This window comes from Amblyraja radiata, chromosome 18 (genome assembly GCF_010909765.2).
Source record: "Amblyraja radiata isolate CabotCenter1 chromosome 18, sAmbRad1.1.pri, whole genome shotgun sequence".
Taxonomy (NCBI): Eukaryota; Metazoa; Chordata; class Chondrichthyes; order Rajiformes; family Rajidae; genus Amblyraja; species Amblyraja radiata.
In genome coordinates this window covers 31,193,178-31,214,067 of record NC_045973.1, presented here as the reverse complement: position 1 = coordinate 31,214,067, position 20,890 = coordinate 31,193,178, and the positions used below count along the sequence as shown (strand labels likewise).

The following is a 20,890-nucleotide window of genomic DNA, read 5'->3' as shown; positions in this document are numbered from 1 at the left end:
GATCCCATTGGAAAAATGATGGATCTTCGACAGCACTACTCCCGAAACTCATCTGATTTTTGTATTTTGTGAAATCTCACAAATTCAAAAGGATAAAAAAACTCATGCATTAAAATCAGCAATATCAGCGGATATTTTAACAAGCTCTTTATCAATTATCTATAGATACTCAATTTACATTTAACCATCTATACATTTTCTTGCCCTTTTAATGCAATAACGATAGACCAAGATTTTCTGATACTTTTAGTTTAAGCTGCAAACCACACATTTTTGCTATACAGGTTTGAAAGTCAGGTTCTTAAAATAGAGACAATTGTCAGAAATGCCTTTTCTTGTTATTCACAAAACATTGACTATTACACCAGACCAGGCCTCAGGCTTTAATGAGCAAGTGTTTTTTTTAATCAAATGAACACAGAATTGAGCTTTAAACCCATTAAAGAAACTGTCCTATAACACCAACAATAAAGACCAATTTTGCTAAAGAAAGTCTCCAGAATGAAATGTTAATAATGCAAGTCTAAAAACCTCCCCAGGGGCACATGATTACATTTTACATGCTCCTCGCTATCTCTTGTTACACTTTATGAACTTGTAACTTTCATCTGAAAGGCTTCTATGACAAAGGAGAACCAAGTAAAAGTAATGTTTATACAACAGCAACAAGGTACAAGTTGTTAACTTTGTACAACGGCGATAGAATGTTATACTGCACCCCACCCCCATCATGCCCAGAAGTACTTAATTGTTGCAAACAAATCAAATAATAATAATAATAATAATCTGGGTATCCTTGAAAGGAGACCGTTACTGGAATGTTAGTACAAACATAAAAATGTTGGAAATGTCCAGCAGAGTAAGCAACATCTCTGGAGAAAAGTTAACATTTCAATTCTATGACCTTTCATCAGAATGAAAGTTGTGTTGGAATGTTAATACAGTGCTGTTATATAGTTATTAGTTACACACAAAACTTTATCTGCCTATTGATGTTCATATTTCGTAATGGCCAATTTATTGAGCCTTCACCAGATGACACAGCTCGACTCAGACGAGAAATGCAAAGCTAGGCATATTATAGCGTCAAAGCCCAACTTGTCAGGTTTAGTTGTATATCAAATGCAGATAGATGTTCGGAAACATGATTTGCAATGGAGTGGAAGATGATAGAAATATCATAGAAATTCGAACATTGCTAAGCAAGTGTCAAATAGCCTCTCACTACCCTTTTGTCTGTGAGAAAAAATGAAGGGCCAGTCGTACCTGAAACACCATATCGTATTGTAAGCCAACTTCATCAGGAAAGAATTCAAAGCCATTATAGTAATAAAATTTAAAAAAGTAAGCAAGGGCAAAATTTGATACTAATCATACCAGAATGCATACACACAAACATCCATTTATTGGATGGGTTTATCAGCAGCATGCCATGGAATATATTGTTTACAAATTAACATTAAACATTAAAAGGATGTTAAACGTGTATGCAAAACTAGTCTTGGAAACAAGTGGACCATCATTTTACTGCAATTTGGTCGAGAAACAACACGACTTTATCTCAGGTAATCAGACCGAGGGGTTGAGAAATAGGTGGGACTTGATGGCTTAATCCCAAGTGCATACCATGCAGTTGAAACAAAACCTTTTATAGTTCTCTCTAACTGAGTGGCTCAATAAATACGATGAAGCAAAATAATCAGTTTGCCAAGGAAATACACAAAAGGCATCCCTGGAGAACATAGATAGGTGACGTTTTGGGTTGGAATCCTTCTTCATACTGGCAGTTAATATGTCTTTTTTGTTGTTTCTAAGTTTTTCACAATTTAATTATTTAAATTGTTGACACACAAATCCTTGGCCAATTCCAATACTTCACTTGTAAACTTTTAAGGAGCATTTCCTTGGGCGACTTGTCCATAATGTGCACCAAACACTTATCCAAATCTGTCAGTGTCAAATGTTCACACACATCCTAATTGTTAGGTGGGGGTGGTGGTAACAAAAAAGCATCTCCTGCAGAATGAGAATTAAACTATCTCTGGCCTGGTTGAGATCAGTTCAATTGTACAGACAGGAAGTTCTTGGGATTTTCTCCAGATAGTTTAGCTTTTCTCTGAACTTACAGGATGCAACAAATAGGGTAATCAGTTTTCTTTTTACTTGCCCTTGAACAAATGGGCAATATCATGTCAGAAATGCACACATTGATCAGTTGTCTTAAAATACTTTTGTTACCACAAGAGCATATTCAAAACACTGACGCAGTGTCCTAGCAAGGTTATGTTTCCAAACCAAAAGTGGACAAATTATTCATTTTAAAAACAGCTCCACATTTCCCTTTCACACTAACAGAGAAAGCAGTGAACTGAGTGCCACCGATCTGTAACCATAAAGTGCAAAATTACAGGAATAGAAAAGCTAATTCATGATTAGAGCAAAGATAATGCAAATGCAGAGTTCATCTCTGAATGACATTGCTAGTTAAATTTCTTGTGATATTTCAATTTCTGCAGTTAGCGGGGAGAAGGAACTCAGCTTAGAAATTATAAATTTAAATTTAAAATATATTGTATGAGATATTTTTTTTTGTTCTTTTCCAGACACCAGTTTACAGTGAAATCATCAAAATGGGCATAATGCAAAACCTGTAACTTCTCAGTCACAATTTCAACATGGTTAAAGGAAAACCACATATTCCCATCCTATTTACCCCAGTTCCCTTAGTATTAATATGCAAAAAAACTTGATAGACACAAGATGAAGATAAATTATGACCTTTAAGAACTCCAAAATTCTAAATTTGAACTTTAAGAACTCCAAAATAACATATTGCAACATTATCTCAAAAAACACCCTCACCCACATGAGAATAGTACTCTCCCCACACCACAATGGTTTTAACAAAGGAGGGATCCAACACGTTTGGTCATGGACACCTTAGACGAAGTGACTTGCATTTTATGAATGAACAGGGAGACAATTCCTGGGATGTTATAAGAAACAATACAATCTATTCTTGATTAGTATCTTTATGCCAATGGCTTTCAAATTCACAGTAAAGTATCAAGTCAGTGGCTTGTGTAACTTGAAGCTTTAAAAGACATTTCTAATATTTTCAAGTGAATTTTTAAGTCGAGGAGAAATTTCAGTCTTACTGCAAACCCAAGTTTATGAGAAATTTAATTTGGGATTCTGGTTAAAGTTGCCTCAAAACATCGATGTCTCCATTTCCTTGCTGAACATTCCTTCAAAATTAAGATCCTTGGCCATGAGCTCTTCTTCCACTTCCTCCAAGGCCCACTGATGATCCATGATTTCCAATGCTTCCCATTCAGCCTTTAGAATGAAAAGGAATATAGTTTCTGTAATTTTAGTTTTTCACTGCTAAATAGATTGGTTATTCCAACTTAAATTCCTATTATTCTCCAATTTTCACCCTATTCTTATTAATACTACCAAGTCTCTAGTATTCCACAGTGCCAGTTTTCATACATATATAGGATTTCTTGACAATCACCAGTTCATTCCTGTAAAGTTCTAGGATTTAAACTTATCCAGGCAACAAATTCTCTTAACCATCTTCGCAGAAAGATAGAAATTAATCCGCCCAGTTACAAACTCCTAAAAATGAATCTTTGTAGTTTATTAATAAAAATTGTATCGTTTTTCATCCACTTCTGTGTTTAAAAAATATACAACCAACTTCTGTAGTATTATTCAAATTAGCAGCAATTGGGGCTCAGGATCAATTAATTCTTAATTATAATTAAATGCAATATCGTGTAATTAATACAAATAATAAGAGCTAGTGGAGAACTAAAACAACATTTCTTGTGGTAAGGTACTTAAATAACAAACCTTAAAAGCTTTATTTGTATCTGGAGGCATTGCCATTGCAGCACCCGTCATCTGTTCTTGCATAATACGTGACTGATCTGCAGCTACAATAACAGACAAAGATTGTTATTGTAATTCAATGGATTCTATGTTAAAGTGTGCGAAACTACTTAAAACATCTGAAAAGACCAACATTTTATCAACAGAGGAACATCTTCAGTTGAAGAGGTAAACAGTTTGAACACAGTAAACAGCTCCACATAAAATGGTTTACTTTGTGCAGCAAATCTCAGAATCTGTAAAGATGCTTTCAGAAATTTTAGTCAATTTTTACTGGAAATTTCCAAATATAGCAACCAGTGTAAAAAAAGATTATCCTATTAAAAAAAAGCAATCCTAATTTATCACATCAAATCCTTAAATTACACCTAGAGTATAAAATCGAAAAGACGACTTGTCCTTTTGACATATAACTTTTGACGTTCATGATTCGAAAGGATCTAATGGTTGCAAGAATTCCAAAATTATATGACATTGAACAAAAGCACAAGGCTGATGTTCCATGATTCGTAGACTGTTTCATTATTTTTTTTAAATTCAATCAGACTTTAAGCACCAGGCAGTAGCATAATTTGCTGACATGAGATACCATTGTTGGTTAATTTAAAAACGTCCCACCTAATTTTTCACAGCCAATTCTCAATGCTCTCGAAGCGAGACGTGCATCAAAGCATCAAAACGTCTAAGCATTTAAGTCAGTGATTACCATTATCTTGTCCCAGGAGCAGGGAATACATGCTTCTGAGTCCAAACACGTTCAGAAAGTACCAAGAGGCAGAGCTCACCCTGAAAAAACAGAAAAGATAAATTAACATGAAGAAAATTGCTAAAAGTAAATATGGCAATGTTCCTCCACTATCAACTTTGGCTACATACAGTTAACCCCGATATGCCATCAAATCAATATGCCAAAATCAGAACAAGTGAATTTTTCTTTGTTTCTCACAGTTATCTCCCATCAGGCAAGGGACAAAACTGATTAAATGGTCCAAAAATCAAATGGTACATCGTTCATGTTTTCTTATTCTTTTGTTCTATTTTCTTCTATTAAATTATCATTCTGACTCTCTTTTTACCCAAGGACTGATCTAGCCAGGAATGACTTCACAAACAGTGATTTACTGGCTGTTCCTTCCTTTAAAATCACATATGAACATTGAATAAGTGTGCTTAAATAACTGCAAAAAGAAAATAACTGCTTTCAGAATAATTTGAATAAAAATATTATCTTTCATTCTATCTTGTTTAAGAACCACGAATTGTTGATAATAGATTCACTAAGAGCCCACCAATAATGTTTTTGTATTGGTTATAACCTGCGCTTTGATTCTCTATATTTTGCTTATATCAGCGATATTAAGAAAGCAAATTAACTTTTTTTATAATGACTTTCACAACTCTGGTTACCCAACTTTGCTTTACATACTGATAATGAGGTATTTTTCAAGTGCGTTACTCTTGCAATGTAGGAAACACAACTGCTAATTCGTACACATGCAGCATTAACATAATGGCTGAATAAGCTATTTTTAGCAATATTAGCAAGGGATATGTCCCGACCTGAATTGTCATCTGTCCATTTCTCTCCACACATGTAGCATCAAAAATGATAATAGCTAAATAAGCTATGTTTAGCTCAGCATACACCCGGACAAAAAAAATTTGTATGTTAATTTCCCTCCACAGATGCTGCCTGACCCACTGAGTTCCTCCAGCAGTTTGATTTCTGTGCAAAGTATTAGTATTGTTTTAAAAAAACTGAATCTAGCACCCCTATTTTTCAAAATAGTACCATGGATCATTTTACATCAGCCTCTTTTAAAGTCTCATGGAATCATAAACAATTCTCGTATGAATTATTGAGCAAGCTGAAGGAAGAGTACTGCTAAAAGACAGGAAGAATAAAGATATAGGACTAAAGAGATAGATTTAGGAATCTTAATATAAACTCATGAGGATTTTGATGGAGTTTTAAATGACTCAATTGATCTAGCTTCCATTTAAAAATCAATAGCTCTATTGAATTTTCAGTGGTCTTATGAGTTATCAGAACCTGACACAGCCTTTGTTTATTCCGGTCTTACTTTAATGGACAATTAATGTAACATCGAACAGGTCAAATGGCTAAAAGAATTAGACTCACTGGACAGATCCCATCCATTGAGAAAAAGCATTCGATGCACATTTTCATCCTTGAGTTTAACTCAGTAACCATTCCTTCAAGCACTATCCTCAAACTTTTTGCGGCTGCCTCACAAATTAAGTCAGCCAAAAATCACTGCCTAAAAATAACATTTCTAGTTCTGTAAAACCCTTACCATAACAAATAATAAATTTGAAAATAGGTATGAAGTTCAAAGTCTATAGGTTACATCAAAATTAAATAATCAGTCGCATATTACGATATAATTGGTTTAACCCGAAATGTTCCACTATTCTGTGAAAGATTTACACTTTTTAGTTGAAATGTATAACTGAGATGTGGTGGAAAACTGAACGTTAGGCACGTCAAGCTCAAATATCTTAGATCATAATAAGAAAAAAAAGTTTATTTAGTGCACGTTTAACGTTAGTGAAAAGTTAGGTTCTGCTTGATTTTAGTTCACATCTGCAAAGTGCAATCAAGATATTTACTGACGAGTTGTTTTAAGTTGTGTATTTTTCAACATACCAGGAAGCATCCAGTGAGAGTAGTTCAATTCCCTGCTGTAACATGGGCTTAAAACGTAATGTCAGAGGAAAGGGGACCTTTGCTAAAGAGAAAAAAAAGATAGTATTTGTAAAAGCGTTCCAACTTCAATTTCCTAATCACACATTTGAAATCTGCACTACTTGGTAGTACCAACCAGAATTGTAATGTTACTTTGCCACTATAAATTAGAAAAATAAACATCAAAATAATACAATGGAACGGATACAACATTTCAACACAACAGGTATTTTCTGTAAACTGAAGTCAAGAAAATAAGTGGGAAATCCATTTGGTCCCTGCTCCATATCAGTTACTCCAAGAGATTCTGGTAGGACTAAGGACAGATATAAGAATCCCAGCTACATTAGTTTAGTTTAGAGATACCGCTCGCAATCAGGCCCTTTGACCCACCAAGTCCATGCCGTCAACCGATCCCCATACATTAGCATAATTCTACACAACTGGGGACAATTCACAGTCTTTACCAAAGTCAACTGACCTACAAACCTTTGTGTCTTTGCAGTGCAGGAGGGATACCAGAGCACCTGGGGAAAACCTACACGGGCGTGGGGAGAGTATATAAACTCCGTACAGACAGCAACTGTAGTCGGTATTGAACCTGGGTCTCTGGCGCTGTAAGGCAACAACTCGACTGCTGTGCTACCATGCCACTCAAGAAGACATTAAAATATGGTAACAAAACTATATTGGGACTACTTTAATCACCCATTATAGCAGGGAGTGATTAAGAAACAACACTGAAAGATTTCAACAGCGTCTAACCATAAAACTTCTATCTATATAATGTTTAATGAGGGCTTTAATGGCAAAAGAGTAGACACATTAGTGGGTTTTAACAAAAGTATTCAGAGGCCTGAGTGTAATTTGTAGATCCGGATGAATTCAATTTAATACAAAGAGTATTAGCTATAAAGCGATGTTGGATAAAATTGAATTGGTTTCTCTATTGTTGCAGGCAGAGAGTGACCTGAGAGTGTATAAAATTATGAGAGGCATAGATAGGGAATATAGCTGGTCTTTTTCCTCCAAAGGCTGGAAAGCATGGCGTTAGGGCGAGAGAGGCAAGTTTAAGAAGATGTGCGAGGCAAGTTTTCTTTAAAGTGGCAAGTGTCTGGAACACGCTGCCAGACAAGTGATGGAAACAGACACAAGTGACATTTCATCAAACACATGAATATCCAAAGAATGGAAGAATATGGATCAGGTGCAGGCAGATGGGGTTAGTTTAATTTGACTTCATGGTCTGCATAGACATTATGGGCCAAAGGCCTGTTCCTGTGCTATATTGGTTTACGTTCTGCATGAAATAGTAAATGCAAGTATGTTTGGATCAAATGATGGGACAGGTAAAATTTGGGACACAATATAGGCCTGTAGGTTTTTGATGATGATGTTCTCGTAAAAATGCTGAAGAAATGAAATTCAATGTTGACATGCAATTGGAGACTCAAGTAAAGATCAGCTGGGTAAGGTGGCAGTTAACATAATTTGGATTTGAATACAAAATTAGGTCTGGTTCCCAATTCTACATGAAGAGGATGCTGCAAGTTCTGGATTAATAGCAAGACCTGTAACAAGAGAATTAAATTTATAGCTTCAGTTGGAGGAAAATATCTTTATATGGAAGAATTGAGTTACCAGCTTGTGAGTGATGTTTGTCAAACGTTAAATATCAGAACTTCAATTATTTAGTTTATCATGTTTAACAGTGCATTACTTACTCGTGACAAAACCGGAGAAGGTCCAGTTGATCCATCCACCAATAAGAATCATGGGAAGTACGTTGGTGACGTTGCCTTTCATCATGTCCATCACCATAGTGGGGTCTGAAAACAGGAAGTTATAACAATTCTTCGGATTAATCTCAGTATTACCATTTGTAACACACTGGCTCTTGCTCAGGGAAATTTATCACCACATGCTGTGACTTTATAGCCAAAGCACTTCATAGTTGTTTGATTGTGTTTAAAATACAGTTTTTACACCCAACTTTGACAGCATTTTGCATGTAAGACTCCATAGAGGAGACATCTTTAATTGATTTAATTTTTGGAAGTATTGATACAGAGTATGAAAAGTAAGTTACATGCCAAGTGCAAAACTTACAAACAGAGAAAGAATCAATTACCGGTCATGGGAGAGGGTGGAACAACCTTTCTTTTGGTCTTCTTGAAAAATCCATCTTCCGGATTGTTAAAATAATACTTCCGCGTTAGGAAAGACTAGAAAGTTAAACATAGGAAAATCATCAAAATGAACTAAATTAAAATGTTTTGCAATCCCACCAAGGGGAAAAAACATAAACGTTGTTGGTTTGATAAATGAAGCACAAACTAAATGAGACTTGGGCACATTGTAGGACAGCTGGTTTCTGGCTAGAACTGGCACTACAGATGATTGTATCCAGGACACAAATTTCCTGTGGGCTAAGACCCCAATTTCTTCTGAGTTATTTATAATTTGAGGGAATGGGAGATGTGGAAGGTAAAAAGGATTTCCTCAGCTTCTCCATATAATTTCTTGAATGGCCAACCGGAGATATTCTTTCCTAACAGCACTGGTACAGTATGAATGTAATAACAAGGAACTGGAGATGTTGGTTGATACCAAAGAAAGATAAAATGTTGGAATAATTCAGTGGGTGAGGCAGCATCTCTGGAGAAGATGGGTGTCGTTTCGGATCGTGACCCATCTTCAGACTGATTGTCTGAAGGGGGGGGGGGGGAAGAAAGATGGAAAAGAGGAGAGGCAGGACAGAGCTTGGTCAGTAATAGGTGAACACACAGAATGACCAGTGCATTGATAAAAGCATAAGAAAGAAAGCTATCCAAACCGCACTGACAAACCCATACTAGCTGGCCCAATGTCAGAAAGTTGATTTTAGATGGCTGAGAGAAGGAAATAATTACCTGTTTTGGAATATATCTTCCATTTTCTCTCAAAATTCTACTTCTGATCAGAATTTGACTGCAATAGAAAATACATTCACTTTTAACACTCAAGAAGTAAATGGAAACTATAGCAGATGGGTTAACATTCAAGTAGTTTGATAATCTGCATTCAAACAGAATTGATTGTTGCATATATGGAATACGCCAACTTGAAAGTAACATTTGTAACAAAACCTTTGTATGTAACAGACAAATGCAAAGCTATGTACCAAAAAGCTGCTTGGTTGTTTAAGGAGAAGCCATAGTCCACGAGGAACAGGCTTAAATATGCACGTGGCAACATCAGCAATACTACCTGTTAACCTTCATTAAATGGTGATTGACACTTTAGTTTGCATTTACTCCATCTGGTGGTTATTTTGTACAATTATTTCACTTGAGCACCATCAAACAGCAGAAAACCACGCTATCAATTACATTTATAGAATCTCCCTCTAAACATTAAGTCATGGAGTAACACAGAATGGGAACTTTGGCCCAACTTGTCTAGGCTGACCAAGATGCCTATACAAGATAGTCCTATTCATCTCCATTTGGTCCATATCCCTATAACACTTCCCTTCTCAGCACCACTGAAATAATGCCTCTTCCAGTTGCATACCCCAATCAAGACATTTTTTGTCAACAACCCCCCCCCCCCCCCCCCCCCCCGCCCCCGCACTGGCACAGTTGTCCAAGATTACAAGGAAAGCAAATGATAGGGAGAGGTCAGAGATTACTGGGAATAGGGAGAATCCACTGCAGATGACTCTGATTATGACTCAAGATAAACAAGGTAACAAACAATATCCACCCAGTAGAAGGCCCACTGGAGAATAACAATTGATTGCATGAAAGGCTGTGATGGCTCAGAAAGATAATCTTATTACAGTTCACTTAGGATACCATTAGTGATTTTTATCGCTACTTACATTGAGTGACATGGGTAAAAATCTGAATCAGGAAAGGAGCGAGATGAAGGCAGATTTAAAGGAGAGGAAAACAATATTTGACAAAATAAAAACGATAACTTAAAAGCCAGCATGGGGTTTTGGAAACAGTCAAAATATTTTTAATGAGGCAATTGGTTTAATGGAGGGGGAAGCGGGGGCTATAGAGGAAGTAGCACTCATAGACAACCTAAACTAATGGGCAGTATGGATTTATTAAGAAACCATGTTTAACTTGTAATTCTCATCATTCTTATTTCTTTTCAAAATGTTTAAAAACATTTAGATCTAGTCACGTTCATCTGATAGCTACTTCTATGAACCAAAACAACTTAACATTATCTTGAGTAAATCTGTCATGATATTGTACACTTCAACCAAATCTTGTCTCAACTTCCCTCCAAAACCAATCCCCAAAGAGAACTACGGTTTCTTCAGTTTCTCCACACTAACCTTGCGTCATATATCCTTCACCCGCAGAACCAATCCAATAAACTATTTCTCGGACTTTCTTAAAGAGCACGCTTCAGGATAGACAACATTTATTTGTGGCCTTCCTAGCTATTTTACAAAAGGTTTAACTTAGTTTCCCTGTTTTCGTTCTACTTGCTTCTTTAATGAACCCCCAAGTCTTATCAACTAGTCTTTTGGCATGTTTTGACAGTTTCAAGTATTTATGCAAATGTATACTCGGTTCTTATACACTTGCACACCATTTGGAACTCTGCTATTTTCTTCAACATTATTTTTGTCACAGTGCATCACTTTAGCAGTTTTCCATATTCATTTTTTTCTGCCACTTTAACCAGCCTATTATTGTTCTCCTAACTGTTTCTCATATTTCCAAGGTTTTTAGTCATCCAGTGAATTTGTCTGAAGTACGCATTATCCTAGATGTTCTTTACTCACATTAAACCAGGATGCAAAAGCTCACTAATGGCTGTGTTTGCTATTAATCACTGGTCAAACTCAATAAGTAAACTGCTTCTGAAATGACTGGTCTAAGAAACTTCTAGACTCTGTCGATTCAGTATCTACATCTGTTGAAAACTTAATTAAAAATGTATCACCTTTGCAAGTTATAAACAGTGAAACTAAAACTCTCAATTCAAACAACAGACTCCAAAATTAAGCTAGAATATTAGGGTAAAAAAAATTATATATTTTTTCATAATTCAAAGAACGACTGAAAAGTGCTGCATAACTCTAGCTGATACTTGACATTGAGGCAGCTTCTCTCATATACAAGTTTGTTTTTTTAACTACTCACATTTATTACTGTAGAACACAAATTCTACAATCTGTTTCAAATATAATTGCAGAAAAAAAAGGCACAGCCATGATCATAAGGTGAATAATCATCCAAAGGAACCTAACTTGCTTTCAAAACAATAACAGTCCTCAGATGGAGACACAAGGGACTGCAGATGCTGAAATCTTGAGCAAAACACAAATCACTGGAGAAACCTAGCAAGTCAGGGAACATCTGGGGAAGGAAATATACAACAACCCTTCTTCCTGATCCAAAATATCACCTGTCCATTTCCTCCCCAGCTGCCAAAAGATCTCAGAGATGGCATGATTAATCTCCATCCTTCAGTTGAGCATTGTGTGTGCACAGAATTCTTTCTTTCTGCATTGTTCCTGTAAGGTGATCTCATTTTCCCTGGAATCCAAACCAACGTGAAACAACTGGTAACAGGTACTATCAGAGTCCAACAAGCAGATTTTCCTCTACTTCAACCCTTTGCATATGTTATGGCATATGGTCAGTGGGTTAGAAATGAGAGATTACAAATAAATTATAATTAAAGAATGAATTAAAATGCAAAAGCTGGATCTGTTGAGAAGCATAAAAACGCATTTACAAACGCCATACTAAGCAGATTTACGATACAAACGTATTTACTATACAACAAAATGACAAATCCTTCTACAGCCCTTGAGGGAGATGGTCTCCATGGAGATGGTTATTACTGGATGAATAGTTTTCTCTACCTGTCCGAAACTTGCTCCTCCGTGAGCTTCTTGTCACTCTGTAGGAGGATGGAGATGTAATGCCTAATCAGCCCCACGAAGAAAGTGATAAAGACAATGGGCAAAACCACCCAGAGCCTGATGTTGGAATCCAGCAACAACTCCGGCTCCGCCATCTTCTGCAGGAAATGACGCCACCACGCACACTCTTGTGTTCGCGGAGCGTAAACCCGTGACGTCAGTACGTTGAGGCACACGTACACTCCCTTGCCCTTGCATGAATGGGAAGTGTACTTGATCTCGGTGGTGGAACTTCATACATGTTGATATAATTGGGGAAATTATTATTGTCAATTTAGCTATTGTGGGAAAACAATATCAGAATTATCATTAACAATCTGAGGCCAATTTTCCTTTACACAAAGGGTTATGGATATAGTTTAAGGTGCACAAAAATGCTGGAGAAACTCAGCGGGTGCAGCAGCATCTATGGAGCGAAGGAGATAGGCAACGTTTCGGGCCGAAACCCTTCTTCAGACTCACATATAGTTTAGTTTAGTTTAGTTTTTTTTATCACGTGTACTGAGGTCAGCAGAAAGGCTCTACATGATCGCAATCGAGCCATCCACAGTATACAGATACGTGATAAAGGGAATAATGTTTAGTGAAAGATAAAGTCCAGTGAAGTCCGATTAAAGATAGTCCGAGTGTCCCAATGTGAATGAGTTGGATGGTAGCTCACGACCGCTCTGTAGTTGTTGATAGAATGGTTCAGTTGTCTGTTATCAGTTGGGAAGAAGCTGTCCCTGAATCTGGAGATGTGCAATGTTACACGTCTATTCCTGTAATAATATATTGATCCATTTAGGAGACACAAGTATTAACTGCAGGTAGACACGATAGACTACAGATGTTGGTCTTCCACATTTAGGTCATTTACAACATTTACATCCATGTAAGAAGAAGATAGCTGCAAATCTTTGGATTTCTGCATCTCTGGAGAACATGGATAGATGATGTTTCAGTTTGGGACCCTTCTTCAGTCCTTGGGGAATAGAAGAATTAGTGGTGATCTGCAGAAACCTGTATAGTTATCAGGGGTGATTGACAAGAAGGATGCGAAGAAAACATTTATTTAAGTGGGAGTATTTTTTAACAAGGGGCATAGTTTCAGAGGAATTCCTTTTTGCTCAGAGAGTCGTCTGAGTCTCATTTGAGTCTCGTCCTCTGAGAGGCCAGAACCGCACTTCAAGCGATACTCGACTGCCAGCATTTGCAGTTTTTTTTGGCTTTACCTACCACAGTATTTTGTCTCCCACAGAAGGAAATTAGAACCTTAACGAAGAGAGACTACAGGTTCCATAATGCACAGCAGCTTTGACGCAGGCGCAGTGAGGCGCGGCGGAGGTGGTGACGCATGCGCGGTGAACCGGCTGCAGTGGCGGGCTGTACAAATTTGATCATCAGTCAGCTGCTGGGAGCAGGCCCAAGGCCGGCGATATGGTGGCTAAAAGAAGGTTGTCTAAGTCAGCCGACGACGACGACGTGGTAATTGCCAAAGACCAATCAAGTAAGTTAACCCACAAACGTATCATTCATAAACTTTTGTTCGTTTGCATACTATACAATGCCGATGAATCAATTTCAGCTTGCCAGCTCCACCAACTTGTCCCTTCCACTTACCAACTTGCCAGTTGCACTGACTTGTCAGTTCCACCAATGTGCCAGCTTTAGCAACTTGCCAGTGTCACCAACTTGCCCCTTCCACTTACCAACTTGCCAGTTCCACTGACTTGTCAGTTCCACCAATGTGCCAGCTTTAGCAACTTGCCAGCTCCACCAACTTGCCCCTTCCACTTGCCATTTTTGCCACCTTGCCAGATTCGCCAACATTCCAGCTCTACCATCTTGCCCCTTCCAATTAGCACCTTTCCAGTTTCACCGACTTGCTGGTTTTACTGATGCAGTTTCACCGACTTGCCAGTTTAGTGCATTATTACAAAGAAGGAGATGTGTGGGTTTTTTGTCCCTGGTGCCATGGCCAAAATCTATTCCTGAATAAAAATATCTAAAATTTGGCCATTCTAAGTTCAAATTGCAGCTATGGATTAGACACTCCAAAGTTGTGAGTCACTGTGTAATTGTTAGAGTTACAGTGCCCTCCATAATATTTGGGACAAAGACCCATCATTTATTTATTTGCCTCTGCTCCACAATTTGAGATTTGTAATAGAAAAAAAATCATATGTGGTTAAAGTGCACATTGTCAGATTTTAGTAAAAGCCATTTTTATACTTTTTGGTTTCACCATGTTGAAATTACAGCAGTGTTTATACATGGTCCCCCCCCCCCCCCACAATTTCAGGGCACCATAATGTTTGAGACACAGCAATGTCATGTAAATGAAAGTAGTCATGTATAGTATTTTGTTGCATATCCTTTGCATGCAATGACTGCTTGAAGTCTGCTATTCATGGACATCACCAGTTGCTGGGTATCTTCTCTGGTGATGCTCTACCAGGCCTGTATTGCAGCCATCTTTAGCTTGTGGAGTATGGAGGCAAATAAATAAATGATGGGTCATTGTCCCAAACATTATGGAGGGCACTGTATGTCAAAGATGGAAATCATCAGAATGATAACACAGTGGGTAATTTTATTAAAGTTAATTATTAAAACTGTCAATGATAACTTTGAAATAGTAGAGGAATCTACTTTACTAAATGTCCTTGTTAGAATGGTTTAATGATTAGTTTATTGCCACGTGTACCTACGTACAATGAAAAGCTTTTGTTGCATGTTAACCAGTCTCTGTGGTTAGGTGCCATATTTCTGTCATTAATTGATAGTTTATAGGAAGTATAGCATTCTCTAAAATAATGTGAGTGCCTTAAAAAAATTAGCATAAATGAACTGCTCCATTTCACTTCAGTACAATGACTGATACATTAATTGATGCCATTGACACTTCAGTACAAAGACTAAGATACATTAATTGATGGAAATACTATTGGTGCTCTTAGCTGCTTGATGCTAATAATGGATAACAAAACGGGGATTATTTCATCCATTGCAAAGTTTTTACACCAAATGTAAATTGTATGTTGCAGATAAAATGCCCAAAGTGTCTGTTAAACATAGAAAACTGAGAAATGTTGATTGACTGTGTTGTAAATGAAATTTGTGGTATGATACTGATTCTTCTCTGTCATTTAGCATGTTGATAATGAAATGATTATAAACACTACACTGTAAATTTTGGAGGTTTATTTTTACAATCTTTGTTTAATGAGGAGTTGTGTGATAATTTATCTTAGCGGCGAAGAAAAGCAAAATTGGCGGTAGAAAACGAATAGCGTCTGCTGAGGAGGGAGAGGTGGATGATGATACAGTATTTGTACAGTTGCTAAAAACGGCAGGAGTGATTCTGAAATATGGAAATCTACCAAATAAACTAAGTATGTTTATAAAAAAGATATTGTTTACACCTTGCAATGAGCTTTGTTTTAAATGCTATGATAACACATTGTATCATATAAAGTGGAATTTATTTCAATCCAAGTGTTCAAACAATACTTAAAACTGTAAAACATTGTATAACTAATATTCATACTGTGAAATTATAGTTTGTTTCTTAAATTTATTTTTCAGTTAGTGAATTACCTGTGATTATTGTCCTGAAACATTGATTGTCATGTCCTTTCCACAATTTAGTTAGTTAATAACAATTAATATTTTATAACAAATGTTCAGTTTTGGTCCATTAATTTAAAAAAATCTCTTTTGAAAATGCTTCCTCATACTAGCCTGAGCACTGCATCGTTAACGTTTGCATCGCTAACGTTTGCCATTTTAAAATAATGCTATTACTCTCTACGTGGTGTCTGTTTTGTTTATATTTTGATCTTATTTCATCTTTCCAGAATTTTTGGTATGGTATTTTGCTTTTATCCACTGTTTAGTTTGACAGATACAGGCCTGCATTTTTGGCTTTACGTATAGTGGAATGAGTGATCATTCAGGGCAGCAAAACCATAGGAAAAACAATTGAATACAAAGCAAAACCATAAAACATTTAGCAATCTCTCAGATTCTATGTGTGTTTAAGTCATCCAAAATAAATTCAACTCATTTTAATTTTTACTTATTGTAGCTTTAGACCAGGCAATTTTTCAAAAGAAGCTCTATCAATCTTTGAGGAAGCACGCACGCTATCCAAATGTAAGTATGTTATTTTATATCTTGGCTGCTATGTGTTAGGATTTGTCAGTAATGGGAGTTGGCTAGTGATATTAATTGGAAATGTACTGTTCACTGTAAGTCAAGTTTGAAATGACAATTCTGTCCTTAGAGTTGGTTCTTTCAAGTGCTTTTGGTCAAATGCTTTGTTTGAAGAAGCACAAGGACACACAGACTAAGTCCCAGTCCATGGAACAGTACAACACAGGAACAGACCATTTGGCCCACAATGTCTGTGTCAAACATGATGCCATGTTTGCTTGCATGTGATCCATATCCCTCCATTCCCTGAATACCCTTGTGCACATACAAAAAAACCTTAAAGCCACTATTGTACTTGCTTCCATTTAAGAGTTATGGGGAACTGGCACAGAAAAGGTGAAGCCAACATCGAATGGCAGGGCAGGTTTGTGGCATCCTGGTGGCCTACTCCAGCTCCTGATCATATTTGATCTTGGCGAGGAAGTTACTTCAGTTGTACTTAAACATCCCAGCACTGAAGAGAAACATTTGCCCAATGGTTCAATGGTATTTTATTGTCACATGTACTGCGGTGTGAAATTATTTTTTGTTGTACCAGGAATAAAGGATTACTTTCTGAATTTATTTGAGCTGTGTTATTTATAGGTTGTGCAGGAGTTTATAAGAGGCATGGAATCGTACATCGAGAACAGGGATAAATTCAGAAACTGCCTGTTACCTTGTGGGCAATATCAAGAGGGAGAATCAAGGTACATTAAACGTGTAAAGGTGATGACAACAGTGTTATTGCCAGGACTGTTAAAATACTCCTTATTCCTTTTCCACAGCAACTTTTTGTTTCCATTTTCATTTTTTTCTCCTGAAACGATTGACCTTGTTTATTGGCATCTTGACCTGCTTTTCATTGTGATTATGCAAACCGAGACAGTGAGTACCTGCAGACCATTCAATCACAATACATCAAGGCTGATTCTGTCTTGGTTGTAGCAGATCTACTGGATGATGAATTAAACGGAACCTTAGCTGTTTTTCTGAGTAACCTCAGAGCAGTTGTAGAATTGTGCAGCCCAGCTATAAAAGCTGACTGAGGACTTTGTCCTGTTCACAGATGCATATCTCCTCTATCATAAGTTCATAGTTGTTGAGCTATCGGAGCAGAATTAGGTCATTTAGCCTATCATGTCTACTCCGCCATTCAATCATGGCTGATCTTTTTTTTTCACTTAAATTTTTATTGATTTTTAAGAGATATTTTCAAAACAGTGCAACACCATCACCATAAATAAAACAAAGTAAGAAAAACAGCAATCAAAATAAAAAAATAAGTAGATCGGGGAAAAAAAAAAAGAAGTAAATAAAAAAAAAATTTGGAATAAGACCGTGTGGTTCACTTACCAAATAAAAAAAAGAAAAAACATTACATTGATTAGTTATCTGGAGATAATTCAACATTCATACAAACATACCATCTAGTTCTATATAACGCAATCTTCCCATATCTAGCTCGGCATTTATCTAATTGGTGTCATGGCTCAAATAAACAGTCCATTTTTCCCAGATCTTCTCAAATGAATTCTCCTTGACTCTCAAGGAATATGTCAATTTCTCCATATTAACGATGTCTCGCACAATTTCTAACCACTGTTCCTGTTTTGGACTTTTTTCATTAAGCCACTGCCTGGTAATGGCCTTCTTACTTGCTGCAAGCAAAACTTTAATCAAATATGCATCTTCTATTTTTACACTATCTTTAATACGCCCCAGATACATCACAGGGCAGGTATTTGGGATTTTATAACCCAAGATATTATTTACAGCTGCATTAACATTTTCCCAGTATGGCCTTATAGATGCTGCTGCACCTGCTGAGTTTCTCTAGCATTTTTGTGTACCTTTGGCCTTATCTTTACACAGTTCCAGAAAATATGCGAGTGGTCTGCCTCCGTACTCCCACACAGCCACCAACAGTGTGGGAGTACGGCTGATCTATCTTTCTCCCTCAATCCCATTTTCCTGACTTCTCCCCATAACCGCAGACACCTGTACTCGTCAAGAATCGGCCATAAAAATGTCCAATGACTTGGCCTCCACAGCCTGTGGCATATCAAAAGAATGGTGATGGAAAAATAAAGTTGGACATTATGTTCAGTCTTTAACTTAATGAATGGTGGAAGAGAATTGAAGGACCAAACATCCTACTCCTAGTTCTATTTTTTTATGTTCCTGTGTTGCGGAGATAGACAATGAAAAATCAGAGGGCCCACTCGGAGTTATCAGTTTATTGCCACTGGAAACTGTGTATGTGTTAAAAAATGAACAGGTGCCTTTCTAGCTGTCTGTTGAGACTTCATTTTATTGAAACATAGAAAATAGGTGCAGAAGTAGGCCATTCGGTCCTTTGAGCCAGCACCGCCATTCAATATGTTTATGGTTGATCATCGAAAATCAGTATCCCGTTCCTGCTTTTTCCCCATATCCCTTGATTCTGTTAGCCCCAAGAGCTAAATCTAACTCTCTTGAAAATTTAATTTAATTTAGTTTATTTGATTTAGTTTAGTTAATTTAGAGACACAGCATGGAAACAGGCTTTTCGGCCCACTGAGTCCATGCTGACCATAGAACACCCGTTCACACGAGTTCTATCTTCTCCCACTTTCTCATCCACTCCCTGCTCAGGGGAAATTTGCGAAGACCAATTAGCCTCTAAACCCCCACATCTTTGAGATGTGGGAGGAAATGGGAGCATGTGGAGGATGCCCAAGCGCTCATAGAGAAAATGTGCAAACTCCACACAGATAGCACGCAAGAACAGGATTTAAGCTGGGCCTCTGATGATATGAGGCAGCAGCTCAACTAGGGGTGCCACTGCATTGGCTTAAGTATGAAGTGCCAGAAGGATTTTGTTGCTCTAAACCAATATCTGAGTAAGAGCCAGACGTTAGGAGATGCAGTGTTGCAGCTGTAGATTTGCTGTGCCAGAGACCCTGGTTCGTTCCTGACTGTGGGTGCTATCTTTGTGGAGTATGTACGTTCTCCCTGTCAACGTGGGTTTTCTCCCAGTGCTCCAGTTTCCACTCACATCCCAAAGACATGTAGGTTTGCAGGTTAATCGGCTTCTGTAAATTGCCCCTAGTGTGTCGGAGGCGAAACTGGGATAACATAGAACTAGTGAACGGGTGATCAATTGTTGCCGTGGACCGAAGGGCCTGTCTCCATGCTGTATCTGCTGTATTTCCATCCACATATTACAACGTGACATTGGCAATGATTTAATTCCTGTTCTTTGTGAATTGTTGCAGTAACACTGTGAACTATCAAGAAAGTCTCATTAAGCTGCTTCTTGGGATTGAGATTCTGCAGGTAAAACAGTTGCAGTCGTTTTCATCGGCACTTTGAATTGTACGTACATATTTCAATAGTTTACTCAAGATGCTGTTTGTTTTCCTATTTCTTCATAGCCTCCTGTTATGAATATGTTATTTGAAAAAATTCCTGAATTTATGTATGATGGGTAAGATCTGTTTTTATTTATCATTTCTGTTGAGCTGTCTAATCCCCAAATACAGCTGGGCATTGGCAGTAATTTCTTTGCTTGGTGGATGTAATAGCCAATGAATAGAAATGGCAATTATCTTTGACCAGAGAATAATAAATTGTTAATTCTACCTGTGCACTGTTTAGAGCGAGATTAGGTGCATATAATTGTAGTATATATTTTTTTGTTCCTCCCTCAGTCATTATCAATGATAGAATGGGTATTTGTTAAACTCTTTAGTCAGCGGGTGGTGAATCTGTGGAACTCTTTGCCACAGAAGACTGTGGGGGGCAAGTCAGTGGATATTTTTAAGGCAGAGATAGATAGATTCTTGATTAGTACAGGTATCCGAGGTTATGGGGAGAAGGCAGGAGAATGGGGTTAGGAGGGAGAGATAGATCAGCCATGATTGAATGGCAGAGTAGACTCGATGGGCCGAATCACATGACCATATAACTGATCACTGGTTATGAGACCTGACTATGTCAGTGTCTGCATAATGGCAGTGTCAATAGTTCAAAGGAAAGTAAAATGGATAAAAGATCATTAAGGCTGATATACAGTAACTCAGCAATGTGCTAGTTACAATTATTACTTTCTTACAAAGCTGCAGGTACTGAAAATAACATAACAGCCAACATTGAACAAGTCTTTTTAGTTTAGT

General features: G+C 37.3%; 2 protein-coding genes across 4 annotated transcripts in view; one reads left to right on the top strand and one right to left on the bottom strand.

Moving 5' to 3' along the window:
- Positions 1 to 376: 376 nt before the first annotated feature.
- On the bottom strand, positions 377 to 12,682 carry emc3 (ER membrane protein complex subunit 3). Its single transcript, XM_033037044.1, has 8 exons — positions 12,492 to 12,682; positions 9,523 to 9,580; positions 8,742 to 8,835; positions 8,335 to 8,439; positions 6,572 to 6,653; positions 4,607 to 4,686; positions 3,862 to 3,944; positions 377 to 3,339 (listed from the first exon to the last, which is right to left on the bottom strand). The coding sequence occupies exons 1-8, from the start codon at positions 12,644 to 12,646 to the stop codon at positions 3,211 to 3,213; spliced, it is 786 nt and encodes a 261-aa protein (XP_032892935.1). The 5' UTR covers positions 12,647 to 12,682; the 3' UTR covers positions 377 to 3,210.
- A 1,179-nt stretch (positions 12,683 to 13,861) lies between these two features.
- Positions 13,862 to 20,890, top strand: part of fancd2 (FA complementation group D2) — a 93,130-nt gene continuing 86,101 nt past the window's right edge. For 2 of the 3 annotated variants that reach the window (XR_004414673.1, XM_033037041.1), the window contains exons 1-6: positions 13,890 to 14,040; positions 15,788 to 15,928; positions 16,624 to 16,691; positions 17,337 to 17,440; positions 19,991 to 20,051; positions 20,150 to 20,202. Coding sequence is in view for 2 of the 3 variants with exons in the window: in XM_033037041.1 (XP_032892932.1) it covers positions 13,971 to 14,040; positions 15,788 to 15,928; positions 16,624 to 16,691; positions 17,337 to 17,440; positions 19,991 to 20,051; positions 20,150 to 20,202 (497 nt within the window). In the remaining variant the exon portion in view is untranslated. Of the gene's footprint in view, positions 14,041 to 15,787; positions 15,929 to 16,623; positions 16,692 to 17,336; positions 17,441 to 19,990; positions 20,052 to 20,149; positions 20,203 to 20,890 lie in introns of all 3 variants that reach the window. The other variant, XM_033037042.1, reaches the window with a different exon arrangement.

Coding starts and splice junctions, on each gene's coding strand:
- emc3 (XM_033037044.1), bottom strand. CDS start 12,646: ATGGCGGAGCCGGAGTTGTTGCTGGATTCCAACATCAGGCTCTGGGTG. Junction 8,836..9,522: donor GAAGATATATTCCAAAACAG/GTAATTATTTCC, acceptor TTAACTTTCTAG/TCTTTCCTAACGCGGAAGTA. Junction 4,687..6,571: donor CTCTCACTGGATGCTTCCTG/GTATGTTGAAAA, acceptor CTGTTTTTTCAG/GGTGAGCTCTGCCTCTTGGT.